The sequence below is a fragment of the Lepidothrix coronata genome, unplaced genomic scaffold (genome assembly GCF_001604755.1).
Source record: "Lepidothrix coronata isolate B3197 unplaced genomic scaffold, Lepidothrix_coronata-1.0 Scaffold96, whole genome shotgun sequence".
In the NCBI taxonomy this organism is placed as follows: Eukaryota; Metazoa; Chordata; class Aves; order Passeriformes; family Pipridae; genus Lepidothrix; species Lepidothrix coronata.
In genome coordinates this window covers 313,267-332,880 of record NW_016690276.1, presented here as the reverse complement: position 1 = coordinate 332,880, position 19,614 = coordinate 313,267, and the positions used below count along the sequence as shown (strand labels likewise).

The 19,614-nt window shown below is 39.0% G+C and overlaps 1 protein-coding gene across 1 annotated transcript in view; it reads right to left on the bottom strand.

Annotated features, from left to right (window-relative positions):
* LOC108500870 (glutamate receptor ionotropic, delta-2) overlaps positions 1–19,614 on the bottom strand; it is a gene marked incomplete at its 5' end in the record, with an annotated part of 287,748 nt that overhangs the window by 79,647 nt on the left and 188,487 nt on the right. Inside the window, one exon of the mRNA XM_017822214.1 lies at positions 12,543–12,738. Coding sequence (XP_017677703.1) covers positions 12,543–12,738 — 196 coding nt within the window. The remainder of the gene's footprint in view (positions 1–12,542; positions 12,739–19,614) is intronic.

Below are 19,614 nucleotides of genomic sequence, written 5' to 3'. Positions count from 1 at the left end.
ATACAGCCAAAAAAGAAAAATTAATACCCTGAGTATTTTCCACAATTATTGTGATTCACAGACATACGTTACATGTCATTATATTAGCCAGAATTTTGGTATGAGCTCTTTTGAATTACTTCTGGGTTTGCCTACTTTTATTCTCTTCTGAAATCTCAAATTGTTCTGTTCTCTTTGTTGTGTTCCATCTGCTGCTCACTTTGTTAAATCTAAAATGATTTAATGATTGCTCTAATCAAGAATAAGATACTGTTTAAAGAAAACCGTCTCCTTCATTTAGCTTTCAGCACAACCATAGCATAATCAAAGAGGTTCAATTTAATAATAGCATGATCTGAAGGACTGAAAGCACTTTGCAAACATTCATTAACCGATGCTCACATTTTCCTTTTGTGAGAAAACATTCCTGCCTTTGCTGTTTACACCTGCCCAATCTGCACCTACAGTATTGTGTGTTGCCTTCTGACTATGCTGTGAACCACAATATTTGGACTCTGAAAGTCATATAATAATTTGACATTATTTGAGCAAAATTTTAGCACTTGAGGCCAAAACCTATGAGTTTTTCTACTTTTACCCTGCTGATTCTCTCCCTTATCCTGACGTTGAGGGGAACAAGCAAGTGGCTGAGTAGGGCTTAGGGGTTGGCTGGGGTTAAACTGTGACAGTATTACAAAGAAATCCCGCTCTGAGGTCAGGGTGATAAAACAACACAATCTTCTGCTCTTTGATTGATGCTATGACCAGAACCCTTTGGTACTTACAGACTTTTATAATGCATCTGCTTATCTATCTACTGGGTTTTTCATTACAGATGCATTGTATTTTCCACCCATCTTGACTCAGCCCCTGGGATGGATATCTCTCCGTCTCTTACATTCAGCAGGGAATGGGGTCTGTTTTATTTGATTAAATAGCTGTTCTGCAAACAGCCATAAACACCAATCAGCCCCCATACAGCGGGAAAGCTTTAGAGCTGGGAATGGCAAACAACTCTCTCCTGCCATTGTAATTCAGGAAGGGAGTTGTGCAGCCTATATAGAGTGGGTATTTTACGCAAAAAAATAGAAGAACAAAATGTGGATACAGCCTTGTTAAAATGCTTCTTAAAATACTCCACGTGGCACTTAAATCGTCTTTTCCCATAGCTTGGCTATTGAAAAGAAACTCATTTATTGTAGTCACATTTTCAAATCGGACAACTCTGCCACCTAATTCAAATGCAAAGAGACATAAACTGCTTGATGGTAATTTAACTGTAGAGAATAAATGGTGGAAAAAAACCAATTATAATTAATCTTTAGCCTAAGGAAAGATTCTGGTTTTTTTAACAGAAGAATTTTAGCTTTATTTTAAGTTGCCACACTTTAGGAAAGCCCACTTGCCTACCTGGTACACCTTCCTCATAACACTTTCAAGAAACTAATAAGATGAATTGATTGGAATAAATCAATAAAATTATATATTCCAACAAGATGCAATTTTACTAAAATGTTTCCTACTATGTATAATGAAATGACTGAGGACAATGTCAAAAAGCAGCCAGTAGCAAAAGCCTGCTCAGTCTCTAGTCTCCCAGACCAGGTATTTTCAGATAAGACAATAGATATCTCTCTGGCTCTACAACTTGTACGTACATTTAAATGCACAAAGGTATTTAGAAGCACAGACCTAGAATTTGTAAAACAACCACCATTCTGGGGTAAAATTTTGGGTTCCTCTTCTGTATTTAAAAAAATAACCTTTTCTGTGCTTTATTGCTCTGTGTGGTATCTTAAACTGCACTGGACTTCCTCCTCTCTCATGTTTTGAGACTAGGATGACTTTAAAGGCAATCATCTGTTTTAATTAAATTTTCCAATACTTAGAGGCTCGATATTTATATACGTTAGAGACTAGAAAGGTTGATTTTCCTAAGTATTCTGCTAGTGATTTTTAGTTTGCAGCTTAATTTTCCTGCACAGTTCTTATTACTTCACTAGTATTTAGTTGCCTACCAATATGTTTATTAATGTATTGACTATTTAAGGATGATATTCTAAAAATTTGTTATCTCAACTTGATCTATGAATCCCATTTCTTTTCTATGACTCCAGCTGTAAGAGTATTAGAATGAAAAAACTCTGAATCATTTAATGACAAACTATCAAATGTCTTACAGTGGAGACTCGCTATAGATCTACTCACTGCAACTGCATTTGCCAGTCTCTGGAACAGACATTTTGTTTGTTTGGTAACAAGCTTTCTAACAGAAATTATCTAAATCTATCAAAACTGTTTTATAAACAATTGGTATAGCAGTTCCAAAAACATGAAACAAGATCCCTCTGTTACCTCTTATGCCTCTCTCATGATTTTAGACTCGCAGCCTCATAGTCAAAGTCATGCTTTAGGGCTGGAACTTAGGGCACATTTTATCAATCCCCTTTCTCATTATTTCTATTCATTTATTTTTTCTGTTGCATATATCCTTTAAACAACCTTACATTCAATACTATCATTTGCATTTGTTAATGCATCACAATATATTTGGGTATTATTAAAATATGTTAATACAAAAAAGAAAGATAGCTGGAAACATTTAAGTAAGAAAGTGAATACATTACCAAATTCTGTGCCTGGAGCAAGAGTATGCTCTCCTGTCTCCATCTATTGATCATTAGAGAGAGCCTGTATTTCCCCTCATCTGTGTGTGATACATCCCCAGAGCAGCACACCACACTATGAGTCTGCAACTGGGCTTCCAAGTGACAGTCAGAGTTTTTGGAACACTTCATCTGATTGCAAATGGAAAGTCACAGATTTCGTTGCACAGACAAACAGTGAAACAATGTAAGATGGAGATAACAAAGGGGATGTGTAACTGTGTAGAGAGGTGAAGGGTGGGAAGAAGAAAGGGTTCAAGAGCTGGGGAAAAGCTGGAGTAGCTGTTATCCGAACAGAAGGGACAGAGGGTCAAAAAGCAGAAACATGAAAAAGTAAGAGGGAGGAAACAAAGTGAAGTGAGAATTCAGAAGAACAAGCAGAGGTTGCTGGAGCTGCGTAGGAGTCTGTGTAGTCCCCAGACACTCTCAGGAGGGTGGTGTTATTAATCTTCATGAACCTGGAAATGTTACAGAACCTCTGTAGGAAAAGTATGAAGTTAATGGAGATAAAATGGAGCAACAAGAGCTCATAGGACCAGAATAACAAATGCCTTATACCTTTCATGTCCCCTATAGCCAAACAAGAGTGCTCCAAATGCCAAACTACTCTTCTCTGTCAGGCATTTTATAGAGTTTTTCTTTCTTAGGATAACGAGAATGCAAAATGAGGTATCAGTGCATGGACATGTCCCTCTGCCATGGAAAGGGGTACAAGCCACAGAGAGGCATGATGAGGGAACTGTGAATTAATACTGCTTTTGCACGAGTAGTTAATAAAAGCAGGGGGACAGAAGGAGAAGACCTAATCCAAATTTCTATTTCTTCCCGTGGCAGCAATTTTTGACAGACCTTTTCAATTGATTTTTTTAAAAAGGAATATGGGACTGGATTTTGGCACGAAAAAAAATGTATGGTTGTTAAACTGCACAAATTCCTTTGTCATCCTTCCACAGGAAAATGGCTACAAGAAGTGACCTGAAGAAATAAAAGAATTACTTCAAGTAGGACATTTTACTCATGCTAAGGTTTGCCTCCCTTTAGGTTGCACAGACATGGCCCATATCTTATGTGACCAGACTAGAAAAGCATATGTGTGGGAGTGTGTAACTTTCATCAGGAGTCTCTCTTGTTTAATAAAGAGCACTACTCAAAAATCCTAAGGATATATCCCTCCACAAGCTGTTGACACACAGGAGGAGATTCACTGCTCTGTTAACATCTCAGCACAGCATGCTCATCCCTCTCCAGCTTTTGGTCTGTTGGTCATAGTCTTTTTCACTGAGGCGATGCCATAGGTGGAAGAGCTTAGGAAAGCAGTATGTACAATTTTAGCAACAGCATTAGAAGTAGATTTATGGGTTGGAAAAAGTAGCAAGTGTTTTTTATCTAGCAAAAGTGCCCAAATGACAACTGACACCTTACAAAATGGACCCCTCAGTACCTTTCTACCCCAGAGAATCTGCATCTCCCAAACCCCTCCTGGCCTCTGCAGCTGATCAACAGAAGGGGAAACATAATTTGGTTTTGGTTTTAATTGAGAGAGCAACATGCAGCAGAATTTCCATTTTGCTACAAATATACCTGTGAAGACATTTCCAGTTTTGTACTCTTTACTTAATCCTGTATTTCACTCGTGAGATGGTTTGTAACAGCATCCATGAGAGCTGTTTCTCTTTCAGACCTCTCCTGTGCTAATGTATAATAAATGCACTTATCACCTAGTAAGTACTTTTAAACCTTTTCTTTTTCCAGCATACGACAACAGCGTTGCTCTGGTAGATCCAAATATGTACAAACTAAGCTACTCATTTGTAGGGGTGAGTTCAGCAGCCTTTTCTGTTTATACAATCCTTTAACAGATGCCTCCCTAATACTGAGTGTGATCAGCTGAGAAATATTCAGCAATGAATAATACTAGCAAAAAAATTTTCTTTAAGCATTATCCTGACATGCTCATGCTCAGCTTTTACAACTACTGCCTGAAAATACACCCTTTTTCTTAAATTATTTTCTAATTGTCAGTTTTCTTACTCCCTGCTACGTTCCAAAATTTTCCATCCCCTAAAAATCCTGGCTTCAGGATAGAGCTCAGAATTTCTACAATTAATCGCTTGCCAGTGCAAATGAAAGCAGCATCCATGCTGTTTATTTATTCAGAAATTTAAAGTCTCTCATATATAATGCTTGGGATTGCGGTATTCAGATGCGATAGGGCCATGGAAACAAATGGGGATGCACATGGTTCTGGCAGCAATTCCCAAAGCGCTCAGTGCCAGAAAAAGGCACAAGAAGATATAAGAGGGTTAAACTAAGCATTGCCAACTACAAAGTCCTCATACACGTAGCCACAAGCAGTTACTCCATGTGCTGTGGTCTAGGTACACTTGCCATCAGAGTGTAGTGTTGTGTTCCTACCTGTCAGAAATATCCAAAGTTCTCCAGAAACTTACAGTGGCAGATACCCACACACACAGCTGGTCTCCTACTGTCAGGACAGGGATGCATGCCAGGTTTTTCACTCATAACTCCAACCTAATTAGTCCAGTTCTACAGAAGAGAAACGTCAAGTGAAATCTCCACTTAAAAAGGAATCAATTTTCCCCTCTGGACTGTTTTGCCATGTAAAAAGATGACTACAGGGTTAGACGCAGGCTAAGGTGTGAAGTAGTTAACTTTGTATTTGGCCATCAAGATGAAGGATTGGGACCCTCTGGGTGGGGCCCACCCCTTCCATTCCATGCTTACTACTCAGAGGGCTGTTAGCTATCCTTTTTCCAGCTGAAAAGTCTGGACTCAGCTCTCTGCAAAATGCAATTCTACGGAATTGAAGCAAAATTAGTTCCCCAGAGTATATTTTGCTATTTCTTATTTTTATTGCCATTTCTAGTCATGGAATATGATCTTAGTTTGGTAGGTACTGTACAAAATAAGCTGACAAGAAAAACAGGCACTTCTGACCACTCTAGAGAAGCAAACTGTCTGTCTTCAATAGCTAGGAAAGAAATTTGGGCACCTAAATTAGGCACCTCAAGTTACACAAGATAGGGGCCATTGACAGATCTAGGTGAAGCAAGGTTTTAAGAGAGAAATATCTTTGAACAGAGGAAGGGATATATCTGTGGGGAGAGCCCTAAATAACCAAGCTTTCACGCCAACAAACACCCGAAAATGAGCAGAAAACTTCAAGATTAGAAAACTTCAAGATTAGAAAACTGTCTTTCAGACTAATGCTGTTAATCCACAAGAGAATTCAAAAGAAATATGTAGGTGGCACCACTGAAGCTGGAGAAACTGGGAGACAATAAGGACCAATTGCTCAATAAGGACCAATATCTTTTTATATTGTATTAGACTGTTATAAACTTTAGTTCCCATGCTCATCTTTTGAAGTTAGGCTGTAGCTCTCCTCTCAGGATGAAGGCTGGAAAGTCAGACACAGAGAGGTTGTTTTTGGAGAAATACTCTTCATCTGATAATGGTGGTGTTCATTAATTTAGTTCATTCTGGGTTATAGTAGTTCTTAGGTTTCACATCACATCTATGCTAGTATTTAGATGACTATAGTGTGAGTTCTTCCCTCTCCTCTGATTTGGCAGTTATAAAATAAACCAAAGGACGGGAAAGAACATAAAGAAATAACAAAACAGCACTGCTCAGCTGATGGGTAGCGATCATAGTACGCCAGAGACCCAGTTGTCAAGGTTTTTTTAGTGTAATAACAAAGAGGAGTGCTAAGGAGTTTGAAGAAAAGACAAGACCACTGACTTGAGGGAAAACATACCTTACAGAAGAGTCCTTGGAGAAAGCATAAAGATGCTTGCTTGAAAAAGGAGTTGCACTGGAAGCTCACACAAGTGATTTCCAATTCAGAAATGAGAAAGCTACAGGGAGAGTCAGAATCCACCATAAAAAGCCTTGAAAGTCAAGATAACTGGTTTTGGGTGGTGTATTTTTTTTTTTTTTTTTTTTAAACCCAGTAGGATTTTCAATGGAACTAAATGCAGAAAGGGTGCTTTATAGAAGTCCCAGAAAATAACTCTGAAAACTCCTGAACCAATGGACTGGAGGTTGTATGGGTGAACAGTAGACATGCTACAGAAAGTAAATTGGGAAAACTTCAATAGACACAGCAACAGAATGCCACAGAAAGAAAATTCAGAGGATGAAGTCAGCTACTGTAGGTTTTAGGTTGACCTAAATGAGTGGTCAGACATGAACAGACAGCAGAGGAAAACACACAAATTTTATTTCAGATGAAAGAAGTTCAGTTCAGTTTAAGAGAAGCAAAATTGCAAGTTGTCTCTGTGGAGCCAATTTGTTTGGATTTAAGAATAGTCATGGATAAGCTACAGATAGAAAAGACCATGGTCTTGGATGTAGGGTGGCCCACAAAAATTTCAGAATGAGTCTGGAAAATTCTCCAAAAGAATAGAGAGATAAGAGAGAGAGCAAGCAAAGACAGTCAAAGAGCGGCACAGCACCACAGCAGGACATGCGTCAGTGACATCTGAGGTTGTTACAGTGACTGGCAGGCATATGCAGACTGACCTTTGAACAGAAGTTATGAGTAACTTGGATGGCATTTCAGTGAGAGCAAAAAGGGTGAGGTACGTTCCGGAGCACGTAAGATGAAATAGGAGAAGATGAACTCAGATAAACTTTCCTGAAAACTTTGGAGACAAAGGGAATACAGTCATAGTTGGATTGCTTAGTTGCTGGACGAATACATGTCCACGTAGATCCATTTCTTGATATGTAGGCCGACTCAAATCTTGACTTATGTATTCAGTTGAATAAAGCCCAGCTCTGCAGAAGATAACTTTTACAGGTGTTTTAGTCAAGATAAAACCTGTGAAAACTCTCTAGAAAGTCAAAGTAAGATCAGACTTTAATATATGCTCAGGAGTGTTGGTGAGGGAGAACAACCTACCTTGAATTCTGAGAAAATGAGGTAGCAGGAAAAGAGTTTTATATTTCATTTTTAAAGCTTTGCACAGATTCTTCTTCGTGTTCTGTTAACAGTCACAGACCAGTTATTATACTTCCAAAACACACTGACCTCCTCAGCCAACCCAGATAGCTATTAGCCTTTTGATATAGCCTGAAAGTAACACCACACTGCATTTGCAGTGCTTTCTGGTCAGGATTCTAATTTTTTACACTGCTGTAAGTTTTTTTAAGCCCCATATATGGAAGCAAAGATACACAGGATTGCAGGAAAGAAAAATAAACAGCCAGACCACCCACAATAATAAAAGGCGAGGGCAGTAGGTGTGCTTGTACCCCCAGGCATCTGTCAGCTCCAAATCATGGACTGTGCAGGAGACAGTAATTGGAAAATAGATGAATTGCACCTTCAGCTGTGGGACTGAACGTATCAAGTTCTTAGGGGTAGTTGTGAACCTTATTACTCGTAGAGCTGACACAGAACATCTCAGCTGCCCAAGAAGCATCACCTCCAGAGGCAGAGGGGAGCCAGGGAACAGTGTCTGGGTTGATAATTAGCTTGCTAACCAACAGCTGCATAGTGTAGCTGATCCTCTTGTGAATTAAGATGTACTGGAGTACTGTCCCAGCATTTTTATATGCTCTTCCTTTTTTGCTTCCTATCCCTATCTTAGCCACCGTCAAATTGCTGAATCATGGTACAGATCCAGTATCCCAAAAGTCTGTCTTTGTTCTGTTTTTATTTCAGTGTCTTTTCATTGGGCTACTCCATGGTCAGAAATGTTCACAACAAAGATGTATCAACTTCCATATGTTAAATAATTTTATGTGGTGTGATCAGTGTATCTGCCACAAGAATGGCAATTCTGATGACAATTCTGTGGGTATATCAGGATAATTAGTTAATTCAGGAGGTTTTTTGGCCCACCAAAATAAATCTTCATACTGTCGCTACTGTTGTAAACAAATTAAGAATGTCCATGTTTAGCTACTAATGATTTGTTCTAGCACAGAATCACAAACTGTTACTACCCCTTTCTTTCCCGGAGGAATCACCTTACAAAACCTTTCTATGGTCTATTCATAAGTAGTTTAAACAATATTTTACTATTACAGTATTTTCGGGAGGGTAAAAGTGCCATCCCCAGTGTCCAGAGAAAACAAACGGGCTCAGCAGTTGCAAGCACGTTACCACTGGCAGTGCAAGTAGGATCACAAGAAAATCCAGATCTCAAGACCAAATTCCTTTTGATGCTGTGTGCAAGTTGAAAAGGAAATACTATGAGCCTATGAGCAGTTTCTCTTAATGCAACATCCATAAGCATTATTTCACCTGACAGTCATTCGCAAGTTTTCTACCAACTAAATATTTTGCAGATAGAGTTAAATAGGCAGAGGTTTCAAACACATTTGGATTCTGCCTGGGAAAGGAATTTTCCACTCTGTACTACTTAGAAAAATGAAGACGCTGTAGGCTATGGTATCATGTTCAGAGGAACAAGGTGGGTAGGATAGGGCATTAGGCACTATTATACTCCAGGGAAGAAAGAGCAGACAGGGGCACAAAAGAAGCGCTTCATTATATTTTAAATGGGAATAGTTCCAAGGATAGGAAAGCCTGTGGTGCTTGTAAAGGATTAAACAGGGTAATGTGCTTTTTAAAAAGACATAAAGAGGTATGTAATGTGATATGTTTAAGCCTAAATGATTTTTCTTGGAGTCCTCAATGAATGTTTAAGCAGGCATGACTTAGGCCTCTGTAAATCCTCTCTGAATAAATAACTGCTGCAAAAATAGAGTTTCCTTAGACAGAATGAGATGCATATTTCATAACCTATGCAAAAAAAAGGAAAATCAATTTGAGACACACGAAACACTTAACAATAATAAAGAAAAAGGGAAGATAAAAGTGAATAATCCAAGCTTATATAAAAATACAGTTACTTCCCCAACCATTTTGATTTGACAGTGAAGGAAGACAAACAACTGAATGAATGCTTCCCTATCTTAAACTCAGACCTTCAACCACTTTTTGCTGTTTTTTGAGAAAGGAAGAGACAACAAATGGAAGAAAATACCTAAAGCACCTGTGCTTTTCAGGCTGTTTCTTTACCCTGCTCTCTCTTCAGGGTAAATCTACTCAGCTGCTCTCTAACAGGACCTGATGGTACATATAGTTGTTCATCATGGATGGAACAGGAGCACACACGGTGAGACGTGCACCTGATTTATGAGAATAACAGGACCAATAAATATCAAAATCTGAAAACTTACAGTGGCATGATCTTCCCATCCTATTCCTCTTGCCTGTCCTGCTCTCCTGCTAGGAAACGCAGGTCAAAGCAGTAGATTGCCTGATGCGAAGTGGGACTATGCAATAATTGTCATTTGGCTGTACTGTATTTTCACTCACACGGGTACCATTCCCCATGAAGTCACTGGTACAGCAAGCACGCATTCCTGCTGAGTGAGAGGGGTGATGTGTTGAGTAAATCAGTGGTTGATCCCTCTCCCCTTCCCCCTGTTTATATATACATTAATACAATAGTGCCAGCTCCTCTGGAATTGTCAGAATAAAAGCAAGACAAAACTAAAGAACTGTTATGCTTTAACAAAAAATTTTGGGGAAGGCTCTGCTGTGAAAGCTACTTGTAAACCCCATTTAACCACTGAGATGGTGCAGCAGGGAGTGCTGTTAAAGCTGAGCATGTCTACTGCACTCAGACATCCTTTCAGGACACATCTTTTCCATGGTGGTCCCTCCTATCACAGTACATTCATGGTCATTAGTCAGCTGAGTGGAAATCCCTTTCCCTGTACCTGTTTGGAAGCACTCTGTAAGTCTCTCCTCTCTCACTTGGCACTCCAGGAACGTGTGCCAAGGTAATGGCATCACAGAGCTTGGACAAACTGCTGTTCGGTCATGCTTTAGGAAGGTAGAAACAAAATGAAACACAGAGGAAGACCTGTTGGTTTAGCTTGTCCAGAGTTATATTTAGCTTAATAGCTGTGATGTGGCCAGTTAAATTCATTAAAGACCCTGAAGAACATCATGAAGCATAGATATAGGCCTAGGAGGCCCATGAATTTCTTTCCTGTGAAATGTTTTCATTTTTTGAAGTGTGTTACAGAGATTATAATCTCTGCCTCTTATCAGCTACCTTTTAAAATATTAGTTTTCTTTGCCTAAGATTAGCTTTTAACATCACTTTCTTCATCCAGCGTTCTTCCTGAGCGGCCAAATACAATCTCCCCAAAGCTTCTGTGTGAGCAGCAGCTGGCAAACAATCTTTTTCTGTGTCATGTCTTCCTGTAAACTGAAGGAAGGGGAGAAAATGCACACGTAGGTAAAAGTGTATGTTCATTAGAATCAGGCCTGTCTGATTTTTTTGAACTGGAGGATGGTTGGCTTCTTCACATGGCACAACTTAGTTTTTCAACATAATCATTTGCAAGTGCTTATTCCTGGGGAGCAGAATCATGGGAAATTAAAGAACTTAGATATTTCTGGTTTTGTAGGTTTTAAGATAGCAAATGCCATATTTCCAGGAACAAGAAATCAAAGACTGTAATATGGAATTACCTGCCAGCATGCTACACCATTTGTTTGGTTTTTTTTCAGCTAAAAGCCTTTAGTCAGCACAGCTGTGTTTGATGTACTCTGTTTTTTGATTCTTCTGAAACCCTTTGTATAACTTGGGAAGACAAACCAAAAGGAAGGCAGTTTTTTAAAATATATATATACACAAGTCAAACCCTAGCTTTATCAGCGCCTTACAAACCAAGCTAAAATATGTTTTCTCAAAAAAAGCAATTTCCTCTATCCTATAAATCTTCAGACTTTTTTTCTTGCTCTTTCAGCTCATGACTTTATCTAAAGGGGTTTCAAAAGTGCAGTTCCCCAGGGCCTCTCTTGCCTCTTCTTTTAAGCTGTTTAGTCCTCCAGAGGAGAAAATATGATCTTGGTTATCCAGAGGTTGGATCGGTGATTTTAGAACTCCAAAGAATTTTTGTTATTTTGTAGTTCTTTTATTATCAAGAGATCACCAGTGATTACATCATTCTTTTTAACACACTTTTTTCTCTTGTCTGTATTCAGTGTGAAAACATCAGAAATTACAGGTTTTCCTGGCAAATGGATTTTGATGGAGACAAAAGGCAGAGTTTTTCTGGATTTTTAGAAGTCTCTAAATCAAGCTTATAACAAGTAAGCACACAATTCATAGATATTTTGTCTAATCAATCTTCCCATTTTGAAGTTCAAAATAAAGTTAACAAAATACGATAATTCTTTGATTTGATTTAAAAATCTGAATATAAAGATAAAATGGTAGGCAAAAAGTTTGTATACAGTCACTCATTATGCTGAATATTCACTCTTATACTGAATCCTTTCATGGACTAGTGTTTCTATAAAAGCTGTAGCTGTCAAACAAAAATTGGGAGAGAGTCATTGAATTCACAAACATGCTTACAAAAATTGATTCCTACTCTCAAAGCCCACCACAGAAAGTGGTTGTGAGACTGTTCTTTAAAACCAGATCATCTTTTTCTGCCTTCCTCTCTCAAAACAAACATGATTCATAGCTACAACTGAAAGCCAAGATTTTCAGCATCAAGAGTCTACAAAAATAAGATAATTAGTGTTCTAAGACCAGTGATCCTATTCCCATTTTGCATCCTGATAAATGCACTCATCTCCTATAAATACACCTATAATTCCTTTTTTCGGCAAACAGTTGAGGTACTTACATTTTAAAATGCTGTTAAAAACAAGCTACACAGCTGAGAAGTCCCAATGCTCTGTGCTGATGCAAAGGACTTGCAGAAATAGGTACCAGGCACGATCTTTAGCTGGGTGCAAATGCATCTCTTATTTTTAAAAGCAACAACTAAACAAATGTGGAGTCACACAGAGCATCTCCAATGGGAAGCAAAATGTAAGCATACCTTTTGAATACCTGCAGTCGACTCCACGACGTTGTTCTCTGAGCCATTACTTCTGTTAATCATCCTCCACATTTGGGAATACATGCCATCCCTCTCAAAAGGATTCATCCCTTTCACTCGGACGTGCTCATAGACTGCGGAGTCCAAGACAGTGCCATAAGGAATATCCGTCTGCCTCGAGAGATCCTGGAGAGACCTTAATTGTTGGTGAAGAAAAGAGACACAGGAGACTTGAAGCCACATTTTCAAGAGGAAGGAGCTGCAGGCAAGCAAAGGGCAATACATAGGAAGATAGCTGTCAAGACCCCTTCTTTAGTTTTTTTTTTTTAATTATTTTTCCTTTTCTTTTTTCTTGAAAGGTAAAGCGAGACTGAAAATTTGGTTTTGTGTTTTAAGACACAAGGAGGAATACAAAGGGAAAGGAAAGGGTGGAAAAAGTGAAAATGGACGGAAAGAGAAGAACAGAAAGAGTAAGAGGATCCTGTCAAATGCCAAGATCCTTTTGGCAGGGGCAAAGGAGAGAAAGGGAGCATTGCAGTCTCTCCAGCTGTATGCAGGAAGTTCAACAGAAGCTGGGTAACAGCCTACATGAGTACAGTGCAAACACACACTCTGCTGCTGGGGAGTTGGAGTGCTGGCACTAGAACTCACCAAATCTAGCCCAAAGCACCTGTGCTGAGTAACTCTATGTGCTACTGGGTTACACCACGAAAGGCAGTTTTGTCATGGTATTCCTGCACTGAACTGTGCATCCTATATTATTTTCAGCAATTAGATTTCTGTTGTGGTTTCATGAACTGATTTTTCATGAAATAAAGTTCATGTTATTTAGTCTAATAAATATGTTCTGCTTTACATGTTATCTAGTTTTACCATTCCTTGTAAACAAGAAAAATAATACAGTCTCTAAAGGATCACAACTGCAGTATTTTCAACCCTGGTTTGGACTTAAAAAATGTATATTATAACCCTTTAAAGTCTCCTTACCTCTTGGCCTTTATTTTCCTGTCCTGTGGAATTCCTCTTCCATACCTTTGATTCTTTAATGGCATTCATTAAAGTTTCAAAATAACTACTGCCATATGTCTCCTGCCTAAAACCCATTAAAGCTTTCCCAGCACAAATTAACGGTATAAACTGCACAAATCTAGGGGTTGACACATAAGGACAAATCAAGGGGTAGAACACCATCTCAAAGAAGGCAATAGCAAACTGTAAAAGCTCATCGCAGACACAGAAAAGCAAACACAAATATAGGAAACTCATCAAATTCCAAGTTGTGTTTCTGAAACATGTAAACAGGGTGGCTAGTGAAAATGGCCCCGCAGGTGGAAAAAAAGGAATTCTTGGGTGTTCTGGGGTTGGCACTGAAGAAAACAATAACCAAATCTCAAAAGATATTTATGTCTCTGAACAAAACAGAAAGCAGGAGAAGAAGAAATCAATAGAGCTCAATGGCAAGGGTTCAGAAGTTAGATAAGTAAAAAAAAACATCCTTTGAAATTCAGACATATAGTCTTAGAAAAACATTGAACAAGAGCTAAATTCTAATCAGATAACATATAGTAACTACAAGGAAGGGATAAATTTAATTTTGATGAGTAAATAACTAACAGTATTAACCCCCCAAAAATCTTCTCCTCTTTCTCCAACAGGATGACATTTCTCTTCAACAGCCATCCTGAAAACAATCAGGACACATATGGAATCATCAAAGATGAGATGCCAGTTGTAATGTGAATTTCCTGAAACCAAGTGTATTGGCCTTCTACTAGAGGACCAAGACATGCCTTTTTCTAGGAGGAAAAATATGAGACTCTAGTAGACTAAGGCATCAGGAAAATAAGTACTGTGGTTAATTTGTAATTGAAAAGTAAAAAATAAATTATCAAGTCCAGATAAATACCTATGAGTTCTGAAAGATTAAATATGAAATGGTTGAGCTGTTAGTAAAAATAGGAAACCTTGTTACAGTTGTGAGCAAAAGGGAAGCAGTAAACATTTTAAAAAGTGGCAATCGGGGGAATTGTGAAAGTAAACTACTTAGGTGATATTTTAGGTGATAAATTTAATAAATATAGTGAAATAAGCTTTGATACAATTTTAAAGATCAGTCCTGAAGCTTAGACATAGCCACCAGGCAGGTTTCTCCAGGGAAAGCAATTCAATCATCTATTACACTTTGAAATTACTAAAAAACCCCAAGAATTTCAAAAGGGCCTTCATCTCATCAGGCAATATACAGATGGTGGAAGATGCTGGATAGTCTTCAAACGAGGAATTTAGAAACACTTCCTGGCAACCCTGAGTAGCATTAGAAATACTCAGCCAGAGTGGATGCGCTTGAGGGATTTCAAGGGTAACAAGAACAGCTTTTGCAGAACTAAAAGCCTAAACAAGGAAAGTGTGAAGCTGTTGATGGGGACAGCAGACACAGCTAAAGCTGAGGTGCTCAGTGCCTGCGTTGCCTCACTCTTCCTCAGCAAGGTCCCCCAGCAAGGTCTCTGGGAATAGAGGCAGGGTTCAAGGGGGCAATGAACAACCAGCAGGAAGTGGTCAGGTAAATCCCAACCAGACAAGGCAGGGATTGACTGGGATCACCAGACCCACAGAAACCTATGGGACCTGGCAGGCTGCATCAAAGTGTGCTGAGAGAGCTGGCCAATGTCCTTGCAGGGCCAGCTGTTTTGATTTTTGAAAGGTGAAGGAGATCCCTGGCTACTAGAGAAAGAAAATGTCCAGGCTATATTCAAAAAGATGAAACAGATGATTAATGGAATTATAGCTGGTCATCCAACATCATGGAGTGAGTCTCCTTAGGCCACATTTCTGAGCATATGAAGGAGAAGCAGCTGACTGGTCACGGTCTACATGGATTTACCAAAGCTAAGTCATGCCTGACCAACTTGGCTGCCTTCTACAGTAAAATTATTTTGTTTGTGGATAAGATGAGAGAAACAGACATAGTTTACCTCAGCTTTATCAGGGCATTCAACACTGGCTCCCACAATATTCTTGAATCTAAATAAGGTCATTAGGTATGCCTGGGTGGGAAAATGGATAAATTACTGATTGGATAGTCATGCTCACAGGGTAGCTCACGTGGAGGCTGCTAACAGGTACCACAGAGGTCTAACCTGGGACATGTCTTTACCAATAACCTGGAGGAGGTAAGCAAGGACCCTCTTGTCAATTTTGCTGATGACATGACATTGGGGGTCCAGCTGACTGCTCAAGAACAGGCTGCTGTTCAGATGGACCTAGAAAGGCTGGGGGAATGGGGTGTGATATTCAGCAAGGACAAATGCAAAGTCCTGCACCTAGGGGTGAATAACTCTCTGTAACAACCCAGGCTGGGGCACAGCTCTGCAGAAAGGCACCCCCATAGGCAGCAGTGGGCCTTGGTAAGAGCTTCATTCTATTTTACCATTAGGCAAATTGTTGTGCAGAGTAGTGTATTACTGTTGTGTTGACTGTCTATCTGTCAAAAGCATCACTGATGAAAGGCACTAGATAAATAGAACATACATCCATTCTGTGTTACTGCTGCTGCTGCTGCCAATACACTCCTCTATCTGGCAGCGCTCAGAAGTGCAATGAACTGTCGCAGGATGCAAAATGTAATGTCTTGTGATTGTTGTGTTATTTGTCATACTAGAAAAGTATACAAAAAGTATTTATTGATTCTCCAATTTCCAGCGACAATACCTACCAAAACTGCAATCATTACTTTACAAGTCTGTGTATAGCCATATAATTTCTAGTATAATAAGCAACAGAGAATTTTTTGGATATATTATTGCTACGTGTTAAATAATTGATATATGTAGCTGCTGCCACAAACCAATATGGTTACAAACAGCACAAAAGAAAACCAGCTCCTCTACATATCTTGTGGCTATAAAAGCAACTCTGCTATTTTCAGAAAGGCAAACCAGCACAAGACATCAGCTGTCAGTCTTGAAGTGTACTACAGTCAGATATGGGAAACATATTGCAAACAGGCTGAGAAGCAAGAAAGAATGCTATCACACACAACAGCACCACCAGCAGGGAAATAACAAGGAGAAGAATTATGTCAATGCCTTCAGGAAGGCATGTTGTAGTTGCCAAGTCTGGCATTAACTACAGTCTGCAGTTTCTCATGGTTAGATGTGCTATCCCAAAACACCGGATGCCTCTCAGCTGCCCTACTCTGCACCTTTACACAGTTGCAGGTGAAGCTCCATGCTGAGAAAATGATGGTAGGAGGACAAAAGCAAGACAACTATAAATGTAAACTCTATGGATGCGCTAAACGCTGTTGTTGGCAATAAACCTCAAGTTTTGGTTCACCTGACCATACACTGAGGAACAAGAAAGAAGTTTCAGAACCTTTGACATGGATATGTGTATATTCTGCTGCATAAGCAAGCTGCAAAAGCAGTAAAGATCTATCACATCAGTGGCTCCCTCCCCTCACACAAACATGTAAAATGGGATCATAATATATATGACCTCCTTCAGATGCTGGTTTTTTTATAACCTGCAACTCTGCAGAGTACTGGCGTGACATTCAGAACCTAGAAGCTATAGTACAGCAAAACAAAGAGAAATGACAAACTTTGACAGAACTAACAGAATTATTAAACCATCGAGGTTCCTTTACCGAAGAAAGAACTTTTATAACTACTTTGCCTCCAGCCTGGTTTTATAAGTTACACATTGTTTGGAGTACCTCTATTCCTGGATTAAACAAGTCATTCTCTTTTCAGACAAATGCATTTAGTGCATACACAAATCCTCAGCCTCACTATGTCACCCAATCTCACCACACAGCTGCCACACCAGATCTCAAAATAAGGAAAAAGTATTTTTTTAATTAATTCCTACGGTACAGGGTATCGTTTGATGCCCAAATTCTGATACTGTTATCCACACTGAAATTTAGTTTTGTGATAGTTCTTCGTTGAGCTACCTGCAAAGCAAAACATACATCTAGCATGAGTAGGCAAATTATAGTCCAACATTTTAAATCTTTTATCTCCTTGAATTTCTAATTTTGAAGCAATAACGTGGCAGGCACTGATCTCTTCTCTGTGGTGAGCAGTGATAGGACCCAAGGGAATGGCCTGGAGTTGTGTCAGGGGAGGTTTAGGTTGGACACTAGGAAAAGGTTTTTCACCCAGAGGATGGTTGGGCACTGGAACAGGCTCCCAAGGGAAGTGGTCACAGCACCGAGCCTGACAGAGTTCAGTGACTGTCTGGATGATAATCTCGGGCACATGGTATGAATCTTAAGAACGGTCCTGTGAAGGGCTAAGGGTTGGACTCGATGATCTTTGTGGGTCCCTTCCAGCTCAGCATATTCTGTGATTCTGTGAATGATGACAACTGTTTAAAAACATAAAAAAATCAGATATACTGGAAAAAAAAGGTTATAAAATAAAATACCTTTAACTGAGTTTGTATAAAGACAAATTCTACTTCTAGGGAAGTGACCACACAGTCAGATCATAGTTCAGTTTATTTTTGGCTATCATTCATGCAGCATTGTGGGGAAAAATGTTATGTGTGGTCTTTATGGTATGTTTTTTTATCACTGCAACTACTGGGATAATGCCAATATTATCCCAATATCAATATTATCTCAAATTAACTAAGCTAATAGGACTATTCTGAGGATGATTTGAGTCATTTGAGGATGAATTATTAACAGATACATGTATTTTCCAGCATTTGTTGATCTTGTTTAGTATTCTGCACCTTAATTAGGCAGCAGTTTTCAGGTCACTTTCATTTTATAGCTTAGAAAAAATTAATTATTTTGTAATTAAAAAAATTATCTCTGCTTCCAGCTAGAAGAGAAACATAGTAGGATTGGGATATGTTTCTTTCTCCAAAGCACACTCTCTTCTATAAATTCAAATCCTAGACTCAGAATTGGTAACATGTTCACATATGTCAGCCAAAAGCCTTAAAAAAATACACAAAAAATGTTGAAAAGCTAAAGGTCAGCTCCATAAAGAAATAACCAAATTTCTTTTTAGATGATTAAACACCACTGAGCTCAGATACTTGGGCATCAAGGTATCTTTGTAGATCTGGGTTATAGATCAATTTAGGCTAGCTGTGTTAGACTTCACTGTTGCACAGAGCTGTCTCTAAGAAGTAGTCACTAAATTTTAGGCAAAACATAACTGATGTCATGGCTTACACTGAAGTCTTTATTTATGAATAATTCAGATAAAGTTTTCCAGTTCTTTTTTTGTTTGCTGGTTTTATTGGTTGGTTGGGCTTTTTTCCTAGGACAGTAAGGATTAATTTGCAGGTAGACTTATGTTTAGGGAACAGGGCACATTAAGCCAAGAGATTTAACTGTTGGCAGGGACAGCTGTGGCAGAAAGTAGCAATAGGGCTTGCTAGCCAGGTTGAAGTTCTGGGTGAACCATGCTGAAGGAAAGATTAAAGAACATTCTGTTTTTCAGCATCAGGAAATATCTAATTACCGAGTTCTTGTGTAACCCCCTTGCAGAAGTCTTGTAGTCAGTTGCACTGAGCTGTTTAAAGCCTTGGGGACATCTTAGCTTCAAGCGAATCGTAGTTTAGAAAAATGTCGTGAAAAGAATGACTGGGCAAGAAAGACAGGCTTTACCTCTATTCCTCTTTTATTTGGAGGCAGAGGTCTCACCTATCAAATAAGACATACTAGTTGTAACATGGAGAGCATAATGTGAACTTCTTGTTTTACAGAAGACACAAGATGCAGACTCTTCCCCATAACACGTACAATTTGAAGTCTTAAGCTTCCATACTTTTAGGAGTGGATTAAACTTGAAACCACCTAATACTAGCCTTCCATATGACAAATCATTTGACTCCTCTGTCCACCCCACTCCTCCAACCTTCCTGCAAAATTTCAGTGCCCATGAGAAGGTGGTGACACCCTCCTCTAACCCAGAAAAAACAGTGCAGTAGTTTGAGTAAAATCAATCTCTACCCATGGACTCTAATTCTGTCCTAAAGGAATCATAAAACACAATAATGTCAATAGTGGCTCACTGATTAAATTCACAGCATCAGCACCTATGAG